We start from the raw sequence: 18257 nt of genomic DNA, 5'->3' as shown, positions 1-18257 counted from the left end.
TACAGAAAGTCCTGTAGAAAGGCCAGGTAATGGTTTGGAATGACTGGACGATGCGTCATAGAAACCCAGAAGTGTTTAGTTACAGCACCGCCTCTCTCTCCCCCCTCCCAGCCGTAGCTGCTGGCCAATCGCAGCTGACCACAATCCCCTCCCATGACGGCAGGCAGTTAAAAACACTTCACTAACTTGTGCTCTGCCTATCCACTCTGGTCTCTCCCCAGCCATCCAGCCATCTAGCCTGCCCGCCAGCCTAATCCTTCCTCAGTACAGTCTGAAGCCACTCCAGAACTCACCATGTCAGTGAAGAGGAACGTCACCTACAGTGTCAAGTCGTCCTCCTCGGGGACGGCCCCCAGGAGCTTCAGCAGCATGTCTTACAGCGGACCCAGTGTGGCCTCCCGTCAGAGCTACAGCGTCCGCAGCTCAGGGCCCAGCAAGGGCTTTGGAGGAGGTTCCGGTGGCGGCTACATATCCAGCTCCAGTGCCTACGGAGGTGGCATGGGCCTGGGCATGGGCATGGGTGGCGGTATGGGTATGGGTGGAGGTATGGGTATGGGTGGAGGTATGGGTATGGGCGGCCATGTCCCTATCCAGGCCGTCACGGTGAACAAGAGCCTGCTGGCCCCACTCAACCTGGAGATCGACCCCAAGATTCAGTCCGTCCGCACCCAGGAAAAGGAACAGATCAAGAGCCTCAACAACCGCTTTGCCTCGTTCATCGACAAGGTCAGTGCTTGTGCTGTACAATAAGAGCATGCAGTGAAACCCTGAGTGTCAATGTAACTCCGAGAGGTCAAAACTGACCCTTACAGGTCAGCGTTGACCTCTCTGAGTTACACTGACCCTCTGGATACTGATGATTTCACTTTGTAGGTGTATGTGTGTGAACCTTCTCTGTGTCGAGGTTGCCTTGTGCTTGTACAACTTAATTATACACGGGGAGCCCATATCTTCTCCTTCTCTCAGCCATAATGGTTATGCAAGCTGTGTTTGATCAAAGGTTTGATCCATGTGTCTGCAATACTATGCTAATACCTTGGGTTCGACGGCGTGGAGAAAAAGTAGATTTACTCTCCCTTATGGTTTCATCACCTCCCACGGAACGCAGTCAAGACAGGAGATAAGAATGTTTGTCTCTAGGGGTTTGGCTTCAGGGCTCATATCTAATGCTTTTTTGGCAGTCCTTTTATAGTGATGGAAAACAGACACGCGGAGGAGCGAGGATTGGAGAGCGAGGGGCGAGGAAAGGGAGCGAAGGGTGTGTCCATATGAAGCCCATAGCTAGTGATACGAGTTACCTTGGGAACGGGCCTGCCCTTTGCTGGGGTGTGGCTCTTAATATGTGGCCCTTACGGACACAGACACAAACACACACACATACACCAGTGACACAGAAACCAAGCATATCTACCTAATTGACAATAACGGAAATGTTCACTACAGTGACATGCCAATGACATGACAAAGTAGTGTCCAATGTTATAGCTTTTCATAAGGTATTTCCTGACATTGAGCCCATTCTGCTGCTGCTAGGCGTATAGTTAGGTGCAACGTCTCCCCAGGCCACAGCAGGTTCATATTTTAGAAGGCCAGTTGGTTTCATGTTCTGGTCAACACTGGTAGATTGGTTACATAACCACTCTTCTTCTCTCTGAGGCCTGCGGACCGCCAAACAGAGAGATTATAGGGAAACTGGCTTATCGCTTGATAATTGGTGACAACGGTCTGTTCCTATACGTGCCTCCTCATTTTTAGGATGTCTGTTGCAGCTCAAAGGAGCTGCCTGTCAAGAGGCTTTGTCCTCCAGACTTCAGAGCTGCTCTGTGAATAGAATGCAGCAGCGAGGTGGGGAGGGGCAAGGTTCAGTCGCTGGCCATCACATACCTGTTGTCACACCCTGTTATTAATGTCCACAAATGTCTCTCTCGCCTCCCCACCCCCACGGTGTTCTCCAGCCCCTCCCACCCCCAATGGAGTGACTCCCCCCCCCCCCCTCTCTCAATCTCTCTTTCCCCTCATCGCACCTAGCTCACAGTTAAATATTTACCTTGCTTGTGTGTGTATGTAAACGAAAAAGGTTGCCTAGCTTCATAACCATGCCCTCCCCCCTCCCTCCTCCTCTCATCTGGTCTGGCACCCGTGACAACGGATATCAGTCTCCCTTGCTCTGTGAAAACAGGAAGACACAAAGGGAGGGATGGGGTTAAATACCTCTTTCCTCGTCATCCATTTTTCCAAACCCGAAATGCACACCTCCCTCCACAGTACACGACCTCCTGTCAGGATGCTTGTACAGCGTGGCCTTCCTATGGAAAGAGAGACACACGCTGGAATGACCAATGAGCAGCTGGCCCACGCAGATTAGAACAATAAACACAGTTGATTGTGAATAGCGGCTGAATCCTGCCGTTTTGGTTGATGTCCAGGATGATATCCAACCTTGTATGTGGTTCTCATGTCAGCACCATTACAGGCAATTACAACCTGGCGCCCCTATTATATTGTCCAAGAAGAATAGTTACATTTCCATTATTACATTATGATAAGGCTATTTATTCGTTCTAATTTCGGAAATTCGCGGGAAATGTTTGCCTATAATGACATGCCTTCATCTTTCTCCATACCAGGTGCGCTTCCTGGAGCAGCAGAACAAGATGCTGGAGACCAAGTGGAACCTGTTGCAGGGGCAGACCTGCACGCGCTCCAACATCGACAGCATGTTCGAGGCCTACATCACCAACCTGCGCCGGCAGCTCGACGGCCTGGGAAACGACAAGATGAGGCTGGAGGCCGACCTGCACAACATGCAGGGCCTGGTAGAGGACTTCAAGAACAAGTGAGTGACCTGGTAGAGGACCTGGTAGAGGACCTGCACAACATGCAGGGCCTGGTAGAGGACTTCAAGAACAAGTGAGTGACCTGGTAGAGGACCTGGTAGAGGACCTGCACAACATGCAGGGCCTGGTAGAGGACTTCAAGAACAAGTGAGTGTCTGTGAGGCACGAGGACCCAAGCCCCCAGTAAGGCTATCCAACGTTGAAGTTGCCACTACCTACTGGCAAAATGTGGAATTGCAGCACTTAATGGAAGTGGACGGACATTCATGACGTCACGTGAAAAGCCCGGACCTCAAAGTTGAGGTCCGGGGCTAGGCTAGGCTAAACTTCCGCTCACTCGAGCCATTGAGTTATAATTATACTTCCGGAAGTCTTCTGGTTGCTTCAAAACGCCACTGAGCAACTTCCACTGAAATGAATAGCGGGGGGGGTGTGGGGGGGGGGCTAAGGCTCCAGTTCGGTCTCTATCCTTTATATACTCTATGCGAGGACGTGATAGCCAACCCTTAGGTGGTGGGAAGGGAAGGGAGGAAGAACACAGGAGGAAAGGGTGGGAGGGATAGATCTGGAACTTATGATTCACGGACTCTACCGTCAGTAGTCTTGCCTAGCCAGACAATGAGAGATTTCCGCCTACTGATATGTCGGTGGAATTCTAACGTCAATGTAGGGGCTAGAACAGTGGAGACAATGACCATGCACTGCGTTGAAAACCAATCACATCACCGATCTAATATGAAGGACCACCTTTAAAGTATTTGCATTGGTTCCACAATGCAGTTCCTTTCCCCTAAAACTCAGTTTTAGAAACAACATTGAGTTTAGATGTCACCAGACATACACATGACTAGAAGATCAGGAGCAAGGGTGTGAAAATAAGCTTAACCCTAAACCACAGAAGGATGCATTATTCCAATGAAGTTGAAGGGAACATGTAGGTGAAAGGATTATTTTTGGTCTTTCTGTGGACTCATATTCTTTATGGACATGCATGTCTCATCTGTTCTAAATTAAAAAATACACTGACTCGGAACAGTCAAGGTTCAGGGTTCAAACAAGTTCTGAAATTATTAAGTTTCAAGTAACTTGACACTACACGGAACGAGCCGTACGCTGGAGTTGATCGCTATGTGACCTACTCCCCACATCTGTCTGACCGCAGATCTGCAGGGAATGACAGCACACAATAGGCATGTCCTGATTTATAAAACCAACACAATACAAAATAACTAGAGACAGAATGACTAGAGACATGAACCTTTCACATGCACGAGATACACAAACACACCCATGCACAGCAGTGCATAGACGATGCAGTGCTGCATAAATCTATTGGCTTCTTATAGACACCTGGAGCATGTTAACTGAAGTCAGAGGGGGCCTGATAGGGAGAAATATGAACACCTGAAACTACTCACAAGTTGCTCTAAATCAACATTTTGCACCGGTGCAGCACCAGGGACAGAGTACTCACGCCTCCTAGTGTTGAAGTAGCATATTATCTTGTATGTCCATGAAAATGGAACATGTATTTCCATTCCAATGTTAAATATTTTATTCATAGAACGTACAGACAGTCTTAATCACCTTTAAACTGGCATTCTCATTTTGGGCATGCAGGTTTTCAGAATGTTCAACAATCTTTTTTCAAACAAATTGAAAAGTAGTAAAGATACAGCACAATCCCACAACGCATCCCATTGTGATGATTTATGCAACTTGTTGAAGTATGGAGACAATGTTTCTGCCCAACAGCGACGATTATGAACATGACTTGATAGAATCCTGTCAAAGCTCTGTCTGTGTGATTTTGTTTTTAATTTTATACTAATGACAGTCTCAATAATGTTTGCACTCAGGTACGAGGATGAAATCAACAGGCGTACAGAGTGCGAGAACGACTTTGTGCTCATCAAGAAGGTCAGTATCCAGATTCAATATTTGAAACTGAACATATTTGTTCTCTGTGCTCTGTTGTCCCTGACGGTTTGACGATTCCGTATGTTTCAGGACGTCGATGAAGCCTACATGAATAAGGTCGAGCTGGAGGCCAAACTGGAGAGCCTGACAGATGAGATCAACTTCCTCAGACAGATCTATGAGGAGGTAAGCAATGATCCACTGCCTGATGTCACTCACCCACTGCATCCTGATTGGCTCAGACAAACCCTAGGGCCTCACAAGCACCAGCTGTTTTGGGCCTTGGTTGCACTCACTACTCACAGACTCACTAGAATAAAATCAAAAGAAGCAAAGAGAAGAAATTATAAAACCATCCTTGATGAATCATAAAGGTTACAGAGTAGAAATGGTAGCAATTCCGTGTAGCAAGCATGGCTTATTTTGATTGCAAACAGATGAATTCTGGGTTGCTTTCATCAACATTATTCCGGGTTTAATTAGCGAGCTGTCTTTGTTGAGTTATGGTACAGTATGGTCCCTATGATGCCATGTTGGTGTGGGTTGTTACTTTACTGCATTCATGGGTTTTTCCACATCTGTTTAGCATCTTGACGAGATGTTTGCCCTACCTCTGGAACTGAAGGAGATGGTTGAATTAACTTGGGTTGAATTGACAGGATTGAGGATTTTAATTTATACAATGTTGAAGGACCGTGTTGATCCTTGGAAATGATCTTTTTTTTTTTAAATATATCAAATAGTTTTAAAGCTTCAATCCATAACTTTTTGTAGTGAATACAACTTAATTTAAATAAATCTGTATCATGTATGGTAGAGTATGTTGTTAATACACTATAAATAAGAACAACATAACTGCAGTGGTTAGAGGTGTGGTCTGGTCTCCCTGCCCTTCTATTGAGACATGTAGATGCTGTGTACAGGTAGGACCACTAGTGGTTGACCAGAGGTATTGCATTACAGTAAAACGTTCTGCACTCGTCTTGCACGAGCGACCTGGGTTCATATCGCGGGTAGGACACGGAAGTTGTGGACTGCAGCTTTAAACAGCCTCAGAATTAGTTTCTGCCTGGTGTTTTAATCCCATGTCTGTCATGGTTCTTCCTCCAGGAACTGCGTGAACTACAGTCACAGATCAAGGACACCTCAGTGGTCGTGGAGATGGACAACAGCCGCTCCCTGGACATGGACGCCATTGTGGCCGAAGTGCGCGCTCAGTACGAGGCCGTAGCCAACCGCAGTCGCCAAGAGGCCGAGACGTGGTATAAGTCCAAGGTGAGGTCACTCACACACTGACACGTGTAGCTCTCATCATGTGGAATAAAGCCAAAGGCAAAACCTAGTTGTGTGCCTGTGTGCATACGCTTGAAAATAGCTGATCTGCAAGTTCACAACGTGTCACAGTGCTGCCTGCCGTGAGCTTGTAGATCCGCCAAAAAAGTACGACAGCGCTATAAGGCAAATTGAATTGGCACCTAACGATGACATTTGAAATCACAAAGTTAACGTTTCTCTGCGCATTATCAAGAGGCTTTCAAAATACTGATTGGTTGTTTTCCTGATGTCTGTTTAGTACGAGGAGATGCAGACGTCTGCCGGCAGATACGGAGATGACCTGAGGAACACTAAGACAGAGATCTCAGACCTGAACCGCATGATCCAGAGACTGAGAGCAGAGATCGATGGCGTCAAGGGACAGGTAAAACATTATGTAGCTCAGAATAGACTTCTGTAGTTGCCATCATTGTTTTCTTATTTTGGACCATTGCAACTTATCCCAGAGTAATTTAGTCATTTTATTTGCTATACGACATTAGTCTTTGAGAATCATAAAGATATTGTTCCAGCATTTTTGTTCTTACTGTCATGTGACCAGGAATGGCGCAGTAGATGTGCAAAAACACTTGAAAAACACTGAACCATTTGTTTTTAACATTTTAGCTTTGCCAGTTTTAACTGAGAATAACACAATTTTATTTTCTGAACTTTTTTAATTCTCACCATTGACACATTTGTAGTATTGTGGGGAAAGCTTCCGCAGAAAAAAACAGATCGGCAAGCTGACAACGTGACGCGTTGTAAAAAAAACCCAACACACCAGCACAGATCCCTGAGGGACCATACAAGGGTTCAGTGGTTAATGTCTTCTGTTCTCTGTCTTCGATCAGCGGGCCAACCTGGAGGCCCAGATTGCTGAGGCTGAGGAGCGGGGAGAGATGGCCGTGAGGGACGCTAGGGAACGCATCAAGGACCTGGAGGACGCTCTGCAGAGAGCCAAGCAGGACATGGCCCGCCAGATCAGAGAGTACCAGGACCTGATGAACGTCAAGCTGGCGCTGGACATCGAGATCGCCACCTACAGGAAGCTGCTGGAGGGAGAGGAGGACAGGTTGTCCACTGGCATCCAGGCCATCAACATTTCCCAACAGAGCTGTGAGTTTATAACATCTCTAGATGGTCAGAGCTGTGAGTTTAAAACATCTCTAGATGGTCAGAACTGTGAGTTTAAAACATCTCTAGATGGTCAGAGCTGTGAGTTTACAGTTTGCCGTTATTTCCTTGTAATAACTGCAGCTATAGGTTATTATTGTTTGCCATGATTATACCCTGGTGTTGTATTCGTTTTCCTATAGGCTTTAAAAGCAATCCCTTTATTTGCAATCAAACATAGAAATGCCATCTCTGGCAAACAATTACATGACTCTCCTCATACAATATTAAAGGATGTAGCCTACAATATGAAGATAAAAACATAAGGCTACACATTAAAAAAAAAGTATATACAAATGAAAACTGAACAAAGTGTAAAACATCTCTAGATGGTCAATGATTTGATAGATTTCTTCAATTGCCCATTTTCATTCTTGTCCTCGTCCCCTCTCACCAGCGAGCTACGGCGGCGGTTACGGCGGTGGAGAGCAGCTGAAGAGCAGCTACTCTAGCGGCAACTACAGCAGCTACGGCGGTGGTTACAGCAGTGGCGGCTACGGCAGCAGCAGCAGCTTCAGCTCCGGCAGCAGCAGCGGCGGCTACGGCGGCGTCAGCTTGAGCAGCGTTGTCCAGAACAAGAAGAGTGTCATCATCAAGATGATCGAGACCAAGGACGGCAAAGTGGTGTCGGAGTCCTCCGAGGTGGTGGAGGATTGAGCCGTTCAGATGAGAGAGTCCGCCGCGGCCTGCTAGGATCTTCTCCTGTTTGCCTTAGTAGTTTTATACTCACAGCTCACTTCCCCCAAACCGTTAGTCTCTCAAGCCATGACTATCTCTTCCACAATCTTTGAATGCTACAGAGGGTGCAATTCCGCCCGGTAAAAGTTGAGAACAGGAAGCTGTCATCTGCTCTTCAGGCTGGAAGGGTATTATTCGACCTATCACAATGCGGTGTTCACGAAAATGAAGTACAGACTTTCAGGCGGAAGCATTTGAGAATTGTAGGAGCCTAACACGTCTGTCTGGAGAGACTAAACCGCTGTCTAATAACCCAGTCTGAAGCAATTCCTCGCCATTCCTTCTACAGTACCATGCATAGGCCTTCTATGTGTCCGCTAAAAGAAGCAATAGTCCTGACCCGAAAAGAAAAAAAGATCTGAAAGGGACCAAATAATCTATTTTTGTCAGTCACATTTTGTATGTCTTGAGATGAATGTTTGTTTTTACTAAAACAGTTGTTTGAAGTTTTTGTCTCACAAGCAACAAAAAAATAGAAAAAGGATCTATGGGCAAATTGCAACTATGTAATAGTTGAAAAACAAAAAGCAACATACAACACATTCCCTCCAATCTATGCAACTTTACTATTCCACACTACAAGGGCTATTCCCTTAAAGAATACATAAATACAGGTTGCATGAAATGGGTAAAGTAGTATTGTGAATGTACTTAAACAGTGCAGAGGTGTTTTTGGTCAACTAATGTCTTAAAAATGTCTGTAGGTAGTGCATGTCACCCCTATGTGTGTGTCCTGTAACTGTCAACGGGCGACCCCTTAGGAGACTGCCCACACAATACTGTTGTCCTGAGGTGTCCTTAGGAGACTGCCCACACAATACTGTTGTCCTGAGGTGTCCTTAGGAGACTGCCCACACAATACTGTTGTCCTGAGGTGTCCTGAGGTGTCCTTAGGAGACTGCCCACACAATACTGTTGTCCTGAGGTGTCCTGAGGTGTCCTTAGGAGACTGCCCACACAATACTGTTGTCCTGAGGTGCTGTTTTTGCTACCAAACCAAATAAAACAGTGTTTACTGAAATCTCCATGTTGTGATGAATTTATCCTTCATTCAAATGAAAGTATGAATAAATGAATTAGCAAATTATGGTTTAAGGTTTTGAATGAATTAATTAACGAATAAATGAATGAATGAATGAATGAATTAAGCAGTTGAGACTAATAAGCAGTCTAAGTCCCTAATTTATTCTGACCCCTCCCCGAAAAGGCCTAGCTGTCCTGACCCCATATCCATCATTTATACATTATGGATAATTAGTGTGGACTTAGACTGTTATTCGTCTCAACTGCTCAATTAACGAATGAATGAACAAATTAGAGAAACCGGAATAAAATACATCTAATCCTTATTATGTATTTATACTATGTGCTATCAAATTAATGCAGCATGCAATTAAAATGACTGCTAGCATTTACAGTTGTTTATCTGATCAAGAACGAGAAATTGCTTTACAAGAAGCTTTATAACAAGCGCCCCTGTTCCTTGACTGCAAAAGGCAAGCCATTTCACATTTGTATAGCCTTATTAGCAGTTAGCACAGGCCTGTTAGCCCAGGGCTTATAGTTTAGTTTAGTTTATTCGCACGATAAAAACAGTAAAAAAAAAGGGTAACATCAATAAAAGAGAAATATGTGCAGGTGAGAAAAGAAACCCATGGAGGGCTTATATGTGGTTCTCACCAAAGATAATTTTACAAATAGTAAATAGACAAAGTAATCAAACAACTATATGTGGGGGGTGCGAGGCAGTGTGGATCTGACTTACCACCCGACGTCGTTAGTGAGGCGTGCCTCCGTTGTGCCCGTGGTGAACCAGCCGCTGTCAGACGCGGAATGACGTCGTCTTTTATATCGACCCTCCTGGGGGATCCGGCTGCCGCTGATTAGGGTGCGGCCCCGGCATCATTTCACACTGCTGGAGGAGGTTCGGTATGTATCTGTGATCTATCAGCGCGCCGAAGGCGGGTCTTTTGTCCGAGGGCGCTGTGTCTGACAGCGCGTCTGGTTACCATGGCAACGCACTCACCTGGTCGGGGGTTTCCTAGCGAGACCCCACAATACAAAATAATTGACATGAAATCTATATCTATCTCTTTATCTGGCTATGCTTTTTTACATGCTTTCCTCTAGTTTTTAGGATTTATTTAATGTCAGAGTATTGTTTCGTACTTGATATAACACATTTCTACAGAAGCCGTGGATATCCTTCTGGGCATAAACAAGAAGTTGAACATTTCAGTGATATAGCACAACACAGAGGAGCTGTAGTGGTGAAACCTTTATTAGATAAACTGACAAAACATATATAATTTCCCCCAAAGGCATAAAAGGAGATCTTTGAGGTTATAACAGCACCTCTATGAAGACACAACAGTATAATGAGGTTATAAAACACCTCTAAGAAGACAGTTAGGAAATAAAATGGACCCTTATGCATCTGTAAATCAGAGATTGTACAAATGGAACCAAATGGAGTTAAATTAACTTTGATTTTACAATATACATTGGGGCCAGAGATAGAAATGCCATTAAATAGGGGGCCCTTGAAATAAAAATGGTTGAAAATCACTGCTAGAGTCGTAAAAATCTTCTCCTTGGCATATATTTTCAAATGGGGGGTCCGCACCGCAGGGATAATGAGTGTCAATTTGGGGGTCCTTGACATGAAAAGGTTTATGAACCATTGATGTACACCGTGTCTCTGGAATCTAGCATATGATGTACTATGATCATTTAACAATCCAAACAACACACAACGTCAACACAGTGAATAGCAGCATGTCAGCACTTTATGGAACCTTTATTTACAGCCTTTACTGCATATCAATGAACATAATAATGATTGCATGAATATCATAATGAATATAAGAAAATAAGAAAATAAGATCCATACACAAGATGAAACAAAAATCCATCCAACAAACTATTCATCTTTATTTTAACATGTTGATATTGTCAGATTATGTGATTCCTCTCCTTTAGTATCCTCGTCATTGTCATCCTGGATTAGACTGAATGATCATATAATTGTCTGTGTGTGACACATTTATACTAACAGACTTCACCCCCTGTATGAGTTAGATTACCCTTCTGAGTATAGCCTTTACCACAAACTGTACAAGAAAAGGGCTTTTCACCTGTATGAATCCTCATGTGTAGTTTTAGATCATTTGTGCTAACAGAGCCTTATCCACAAATTGTACAAGAAAAGGGCTTTTTGCCTGTATGACTCTTCATGTGTATTTTTAGATGACATTTGTGAGCACAGCCTTTTCCACAAACTGTACAAGAAAAGGGCTTTTCCCCTGTATGGGTCATCATGTGTAATTTTAGATTACGTGTGGCAACAGCCTTTACCACATACTGTACAGGAATAGGGCCTTTCGCCAGTATGAGTCATCATGTGTGTTTTCAGACTACCTTTCTGAGTAAAGCCTTTACAACAAACACTACAAGAAAAGGGCTTTTCCCCTGTGTGAATCATTGTGTGACTCTCCAGCCTGTGCTTTGATCTAAACATTTTGCCACACTCTGTACAACTAAAAGGTTTCTTCCCTGTGTGAGTCATTGTGTGACGCTTCAGTGTTTGCTTTAATCTAAACATTGTGCCACACTCTGTACAACTAAAAGGTTTCTTCCCTGTGTGAATCAGTGTGTGCCGCTTCAGATCATGCTTTGATCTAAACATTTTGCCACACTCTGTACAACTAAAAGGTTTCTTCCCTGTGTGACTCCTCATGGAGTGAGTTTGTTTAGATGATTTCAGGTCCTGGGACAGCTTGCGCTGTCCTCCCACAAGTTGTGTGTTTTGTGATTTCAGTGCGTTTAAAGCTGACTGATCTCCCCTAGTCTCCTCCCACTCATCACTGTCTTCAGTGATGTCAGATTCAGAACAGTGTGAAGAGAGGAGCTGCTCATCACTAGCTGGTTGTGATGTTCCACAGTCAGTTTGTGTTTTCATGTGTTCAGTTGAGGTGCCGGCTACAGGCCCTGTCTCTCTGTTTTCATCATCATCTTCACTTTTCACTGCTAGTATTGTCAACGTTGACCCACCAGCCTCCTCTGGTCTTTGGGGTAGCTCCTCTTGTTCATCTTTAATCTGTGGAGGTTGTGGTTCCTCCTGGACCAGACTGGAGATCCTCTCCTCTTCAGATGAAACCTCCTCTTTACATACAGGGAGGTGCAGGATGTCTAGGGAAAAAACAGGGATGTGCAGGTAGTCTAGGAAAAAGATACAGTGAAACTCTATAAAAGGTTTGAACTTGACATGATTTCAGTGAGTCCTCTACAGCAGGCTAGTTAACACTGAAGTAGAATTAACTAGTAAATATTTGTACAACCCAACCATTGTCCGATTCATGGTACATTTAGATCAATGCATCAATGAAGTCACATTGTTAATGCTTACATCGAGAAATGATTCATATCAGTTCATCTTACACCCTCAGTACCGACCCACTTTCACCAATAAAATAAATGAAGACAGAGTGCTTGAAACTTACTGAGATCTAGGTGGTCTTCAGGTTCCTGTTTAAGATGGTCTTCAGGTTCCTGTTTAAGGTGGTCTTCAGGTTCCTGTTTAAGGTGGTCTTTAGGTTCCTGTTTAATAGAAACAGTGGTGGCTGGAGGACTGATCTTCACCTGCAGACTGGACTCCACACACTGGTCTGGAATGAAGGAATACAATAAGGACATAATTATTACTTAAAGGACCACTTCACCACTTTTCAGCCTATCCTAGTTTAATTGGTCCTCTCTGTTTTCATCATCATCTTCACTTTTCACTGCTAGTATTGTCAACGTTGACCCACCAGCCTCCTCTGGTCTTTGGGGTAGCTCCTCTTGTTCCTACCTAGGTTCCATCCTGGAGGCAAATCTTTCCGGTGATGAAATGGCCACCAATGTAATAAAAAAAAGTCAACCAAAGAATGCCTATACAGGATCTCATCACTGCTAGCCACGATCACACATTGGTGTGTCATTCTCACGTCGCCATATTATTGTATCGTGATGCTAATTATACAAGCATCTATTTGTAGCGATCATGTTATGATTTGGCCTATAAAGCCACGGTACAATAAATTAACTTGATCGCTACCAGCCGGGTAAAAAATAACCCACGCCAATAAAGAATGGTCGGTTGGCTACGATTACTATGTGATTGGCAAAATGTGTATACATTAGGTTACACCAAAAGAATGTAATAGTAGCGTGCACTGACTACAGCTAAATGTTTATTTATTTTTATATATGTAGAACTGGCAACAGATGAGGATGACTGGCGTAAAGATGATGATGATGAAGAGTTAAGACTGCGATGGAGTTGCTCCCCCCCATTTCAGGCGCAACATGACACACTGAACCGGATTCATTCATTCATTTCAGGGGGGCAGTAAGTGGGTGGGTGTTTTTTTTATTTAGCCTACACACACACATTTATAAAGTGATCGCAAACAGCTGATCCTTCCTTAATTTCGTTCCGACGTTAATACATGTGACGGCTGGCACGCCCTATGAAATCAAGCCTCGCCCTCGTTTTTGCGACATTAACAACTGCAGTACGACCTTGGAAACCATAGTTACATGACGAAAAAAGTCAAGCCTTGCCTTGCCTTGCTGACCGCCTCACCCCCCCTCTCATACACACACACACACAGACGCACGCACGCACACGCAACTTGCAAGCAACTGTCACTGTGTGTTGTTAGTTGTATATACAATTATTAAAATGTTTATTCATTTAATATACAACAAGATTAGTGAGCGAAAACCTGAACCTGTGATTCTGTGAAGCATTAATTAGATAATATTGCTCACGTCATTGGAATGAGTTTAGACACGCACAACCCGTGACAAATGCTGTTTTGCAAATAGCTGCATCTCCTCCTCCGCTCCTGTTCTGTCTGTCACTGTCGTGACATGCAGGTCACTGTCGTGCACGTTTATGACATTACTGTATATTAGACTGCCTCCCTGCGCAGCCTAAACCTTATGTGGTACAGGTGGTAGGCTATAGTGCCGTCCGTGAAGTTGGCACCCCGTGATTTTCCATATGAAAAAAATAATAATAAGATGCGGTCCCCACTTGCGCTGCCTCGGCACTGTCGGCATGTCACATTTATTGGCATTCGAGCACGTCGGGTTTATCCTTAATTAAAAGGACGAGACGTAATGCGAGAAAGACATGGCTGTAGGTTGCAGTTGGTTGGTAGACTTGACTATAGCTGCATAGCCTCGGTCCCAGGCTTACTTATCTGCGAAAAGAAAAGCTATATAGCTGCAGCTATGCAAATGCCTCTCGATCCATGTCATGGAAGTGAACTACTGGTATAGTTAACTAGAGGGGGGGGGGGATTGGGGGGGCTACCGGTATGTGCTCATGCAAAACATGGCTTAAGCATGACTTGCAACATTGTTTTTAATTGCGCGATTTTAATTGCTTGCACACTTATAAATATCCTACCAATTTCATATGACATGCCTTTACAAAATATATTTTTTTCACATGTATTATTAGTTTTATACATTTTAGGAGTGAAAACAGATGCCTGTGACAGCCTCTCAGCTGGTCAAACAATGCTGCTCCGCTGTTCTACGACAGAAAAACAGGTGAGGACAAAGCGTACGACAGCTCCCGACCTAACGTGATTTTTGTCCTGGCACACGTTCAAATTCAAGGTTTTGTGGAAATGGTAAATGCCGATGGTGATTTCGGCATGCACCCATATTCCACATGCACCCGAGTTGATAAATGAGGGCCTATATTTTGATACATATCATGGGCACCAAGTCATATCAAAACAATGTCCTTGGATGTGTTTTTATCAAAACTGTGTTTCTTCATAACAGGTTTTTGATATACATGAATAGACAAGGTACTGGTCAGACTATGTAAACATGGTATACATCAAAATGTGCGTTAGAATGTCTAATTTTATCCAAAAAAATGAGTTTCTATCATGTTCCAATTCAGAGATATCGGCAGTTTTAGATGGATTGGTCAGATTGGTCATGACTGACCATGCTATTTATAAATGGCAAAATATCTACAGTGGTGCATGTGAGAAACTTTAAAAAAAAAAATGTAACTAGACAACTCACCCTTTAAAATGAGATATGGCATGGGTATGTACGCCCAGCAGAAAAAAAGTTATTTGGAAAATAAAACTTCAAACGGGCATAATTTTTTTTGTTGTCCTAGAAACACTACAGAGTGTAAATGCAGGCTTTTAAATGGCTTCCAACACAAAAACTAAACATTTTATCAACTCAGTTCATGTCTTTCCTGGAAGCAGACAAGTCAAGCTGTCTCTGAAGGTCTTTCAGTCGCACATTCACAACAGAGAATTTTCAATAAATCATTCAAAAACTGCATTCTCCCATAGAGAAGTCCATCAACTACATTGATTTGACTTGAATCTTTCAAAGAGTTAAAACAAGGCTCCAGACGTCCCAAAACAAACTGGTTAGGTTACTACTTGGCCTCACTCCCTGAACGCCAGAGTACAGCATCTTGCAATGGGTCTGGTCCACAAGATTCGCTACTCCACCAAGATACCCATGTACCCGTCTAAATACTTCCTTAATGTCAATGAAGTCCACACCCACAACACCAGAGGGAGTTCAACAAACCATGTGCAACCCAGATTCGGCACAAACAAGGGACTAAATTAATTTCGCTCTTATGCCACCAAAATGTGGAACGTAGAGGAGGTCTATCTGAACGTGTGCGTATGTCAGACCAGTTGAAACATAGAACCGATTGTTGTCCAGCGTCCAATTTGTAAAGGCCATGCACTCAGAATGTATCCATTTAGCTATATTTTTAAAATTATTATTATTATTTGTTTTACAAAGAAACATAATGTTGTAGAGAATCAAATGCTTAATTTATAGTTGTAATGTGTAAATGAATAGTTTTTCAATGGATTCAGTTCACTAGAGGGTACTCTTATTTTTAACAGATCGTCCACCGGAAGTCTTATATTTGCTATCTAATATGTGGCAGCTAGACAGAGCGCAATCGGGACACTGTGTTTTACTATGACTGTCTCGATCTAGAGAAAAACAACACAGAGTACACTATGAAAAATGTTTTGGCTCATCTGCAGCCTGATTGATTGATTGATTGATTTAAATATTTATTAACAGTATGCAGAATTACAGTACATTTCAAGCACAAACACAATACAAAGGCTGTTAACTGTGAGTGGACGACCCAATTAAGCATTACATTTGTTTACAAGAGGGTCCACCATGCTCAATTCATCAAAACATTTAGAGACGTACAAATAAGACACTTCTATATAGACAGAACAGAACAGGAATTCATCATAATGGAGGTAAAAAGGGACATGTTTCCTAGTCATTCCTAGAAGGCAGCTGCTACTTGTAAAAGTTCATGTGTTTACCAACCTGCTCTGTGTAGTCTGATGTGTGGCTGCAGCATCACGTCCAACAGTTTGTTCCGTTTCTCCAGCAGAGTTTCTAGTGTTTCCATCTCTCTCTGGAAAAGGTTGCACATGAACTCTCCCACCGCGCTGAGGCGCTCGAACACAAACACTCTGACATTAAGCGTCACACTACAAACATCAACACCACGCTGTTTGTCCAAAACACACAATATCTCCTCTCCCACCGACGTCATGTGTTCATTTATCTTCAGCCGTACAGACTCCATTTGACTCCTTTTACCTCCTTTAGGACACATTTTCTCCACGCTTTCTGTTCCTACTGTAATATATTTATATTATAACGTATAAAGTAATGTGTAAACTTTAGGCACAAAGTCGACAAAGAGCAATGGACGCAGCATGCTCCCACCATTACGCTAAAAAGAAACAACACTAATTTACTTCCGGGTCAACGTGCTACAAGCACGAGCAGCAAAGGATCCAAGCACTGTTGTCTTTCGCCGCCTTGTGGAGGAGGTGTGTAACTGTCACTGAATGAAGATGACATAGATGTCAAAAGAAAGCACAAGTCAGTACAAAAACTGCTAATGGGGATAAAAGTAAAACCAGAAAAAAGCACTAAAGACTTGTTTACATCAGTGTCATTTTCAATTCACTGGAACATTTAATGACGTACAAATGTACACTTCTATGAAAAACAGGAAATCATCATATAGCCTAGTTAAAGAAAGTTAAAAAAGGGGAAAAAAAGGAAATCACACCTGTATGAAGTGAGGGGCGCTCTTATTTTCGTTGTCTCTTATCATCTGGGCCAGCGGCTCTATAAAAAATGTGAATAATGAAGGACTTAAATTGCATCCTTGCCTACATCCTTGTTCTATTTCAAATATATCTGTTAAAGAACCATTCACCTTTATTCTAGCTGTCGTGTTAGTATAAAGCATCTTAATGCACTGAATTGCCTTTTCATTAAACCCAAATCTTTCCAGTGTTAGGAATAAGAACCTGTGGGAAATTTTATCAAATGCCTGGGCTTCATCCAGACTGACCATCACTGCAGAAATCTTATTATTCTTTATTTTGTGCATAATGTGTAAAGATCTCCTAATATTATCCTGTGTTTTTCTTCCTAAAATGAAGCCTGCTTGGTCCGCATCTATCATATCTGAGGTATATAGTTTGTAGTCAACATTCAGTAGTGAAATTGGTCTAAAGTTCTGGCAAAGTGTTTTGTCTTTACCAGGTTTTGGTAAAACTGTAATTACAGCTTCCTTCCAGGAGGGGGGAGGGGGGGGGGTAGAGCCATTCTTTTTAACCCAGTTGAAGGTGTTGTACAGTGGAGATAACTAATTTGCAAACTTCTTGTACCACTCTGACGGAAAACCGTCGCTTCCAGGGGTCTTGCTAGCCTTTGACCTTACTATTGCTGTATTGATTTCATCTATGGTTATAGCTTTTGTTATCCTTTTATTTTCTAATTCACCAATGTGAGGTTGGTCCAATTTGTCAAGAAATGCTCTGGTTTCTTCTTCAGAGGAGGTGGGTGATTGGGTATACAGTTCTTTATAATAGTTCTGAAATATATTTTCAATTTCTCCTTGCTTGTATTTTATTTTATTTGTTTTAGGGTCCAGCAGTTTGTTAATTGTTATATCCGCTTGCTGTTTCCTTAGGCGTCTGGCCAATAGCCTCGCTGCCCTAGGGCCAGCTTCATAGTAGTTTTGTCTAAGGTACCTTGTTTTCATTTCCACCTCCTGTTGGAGAATGTTGTTGATTTGTTTTCTTACCTCAATCATTTGTGTAAATATCTGCCGGTCTGCTTTTATCTTGTGTTTTTGTTCCAGTGTTTTAAGGTCAG

At 43.1% G+C, this 18257-nt stretch overlaps 2 protein-coding genes across 3 annotated transcripts; one reads left to right on the top strand and one right to left on the bottom strand.

Annotated features, from left to right (window-relative positions):
* The first annotated feature begins 211 nt into the window (after positions 1–211).
* Positions 212–9010, top strand: LOC306916995 (intermediate filament protein ON3-like). The gene is made up of 9 exons (XM_079495109.1): positions 212–726; positions 2628–2836; positions 4697–4757; positions 4848–4943; positions 5868–6032; positions 6331–6456; positions 6926–7190; positions 7645–8777; positions 8962–9010. The coding sequence occupies exons 1-8, from the start codon at positions 295–297 to the stop codon at positions 7902–7904; spliced, it is 1614 nt and encodes a 537-aa protein (XP_079351235.1). The 5' UTR covers positions 212–294; the 3' UTR covers positions 7905–8777; positions 8962–9010.
* A 1505-nt stretch (positions 9011–10515) lies between these two features.
* LOC306917008 (uncharacterized protein) lies at positions 10516–16777 on the bottom strand. Of its 2 annotated transcripts, none has more exons than XM_079495126.1 (3): positions 16401–16777; positions 12488–12652; positions 10516–12206 (listed from the first exon to the last, which is right to left on the bottom strand). In XM_079495126.1, exons 1-3 carry the CDS (start codon positions 16693–16695, stop codon positions 11320–11322), a joined length of 1347 nt encoding a protein of 448 aa, XP_079351252.1. In that variant the 5' UTR covers positions 16696–16777; the 3' UTR covers positions 10516–11319. The 2 variants fall into 2 exon arrangements, with proteins under 2 accessions (XP_079351252.1, XP_079351253.1); XM_079495127.1 differs by having other exon boundaries at positions 10516–12176.
* Between the last annotated feature and the right edge of the window lie 1480 nt (positions 16778–18257).

This window comes from Electrona antarctica (assembly GCF_951216825.1).
Source record: "Electrona antarctica genome assembly, chromosome: 2".
Classification (NCBI taxonomy): Eukaryota; Metazoa; Chordata; class Actinopteri; order Myctophiformes; family Myctophidae; genus Electrona; species Electrona antarctica.
Note: the sequence above shows the minus strand (reverse complement) of the source record. Positions and strands in the feature narration are given on the sequence as shown.

What these genes read in the sequence shown, in the direction of transcription:
- LOC306916995 (XM_079495109.1), top strand. Translation starts at nt 295, where the DNA reads ATGTCAGTGAAGAGGAACGTCACCTACAGTGTCAAGTCGTCCTCCTCG. An exon ending in TCAGACAGATCTATGAGGAG is followed by an intron (nt 4,944 to 5,867) that starts GTAAGCAATGAT and finishes TTCTTCCTCCAG; the next exon opens with GAACTGCGTGAACTACAGTC. An exon ending in TCGATGGCGTCAAGGGACAG is followed by an intron (nt 6,457 to 6,925) that starts GTAAAACATTAT and finishes GTCTTCGATCAG; the next exon opens with CGGGCCAACCTGGAGGCCCA.
- LOC306917008 (XM_079495126.1), bottom strand. Translation starts at nt 16,695, where the DNA reads ATGTGTCCTAAAGGAGGTAAAAGGAGTCAAATGGAGTCTGTACGGCTG. An exon ending in CATCAGACTACACAGAGCAG is followed by an intron (nt 12,653 to 16,400) that starts GTTGGTAAACAC and finishes CCTTCATTCCAG; the next exon opens with ACCAGTGTGTGGAGTCCAGT. An exon ending in TGAAGACCACCTAGATCTCA is followed by an intron (nt 12,207 to 12,487) that starts GTAAGTTTCAAG and finishes TCTTTTTCCTAG; the next exon opens with ACTACCTGCACATCCCTGTT.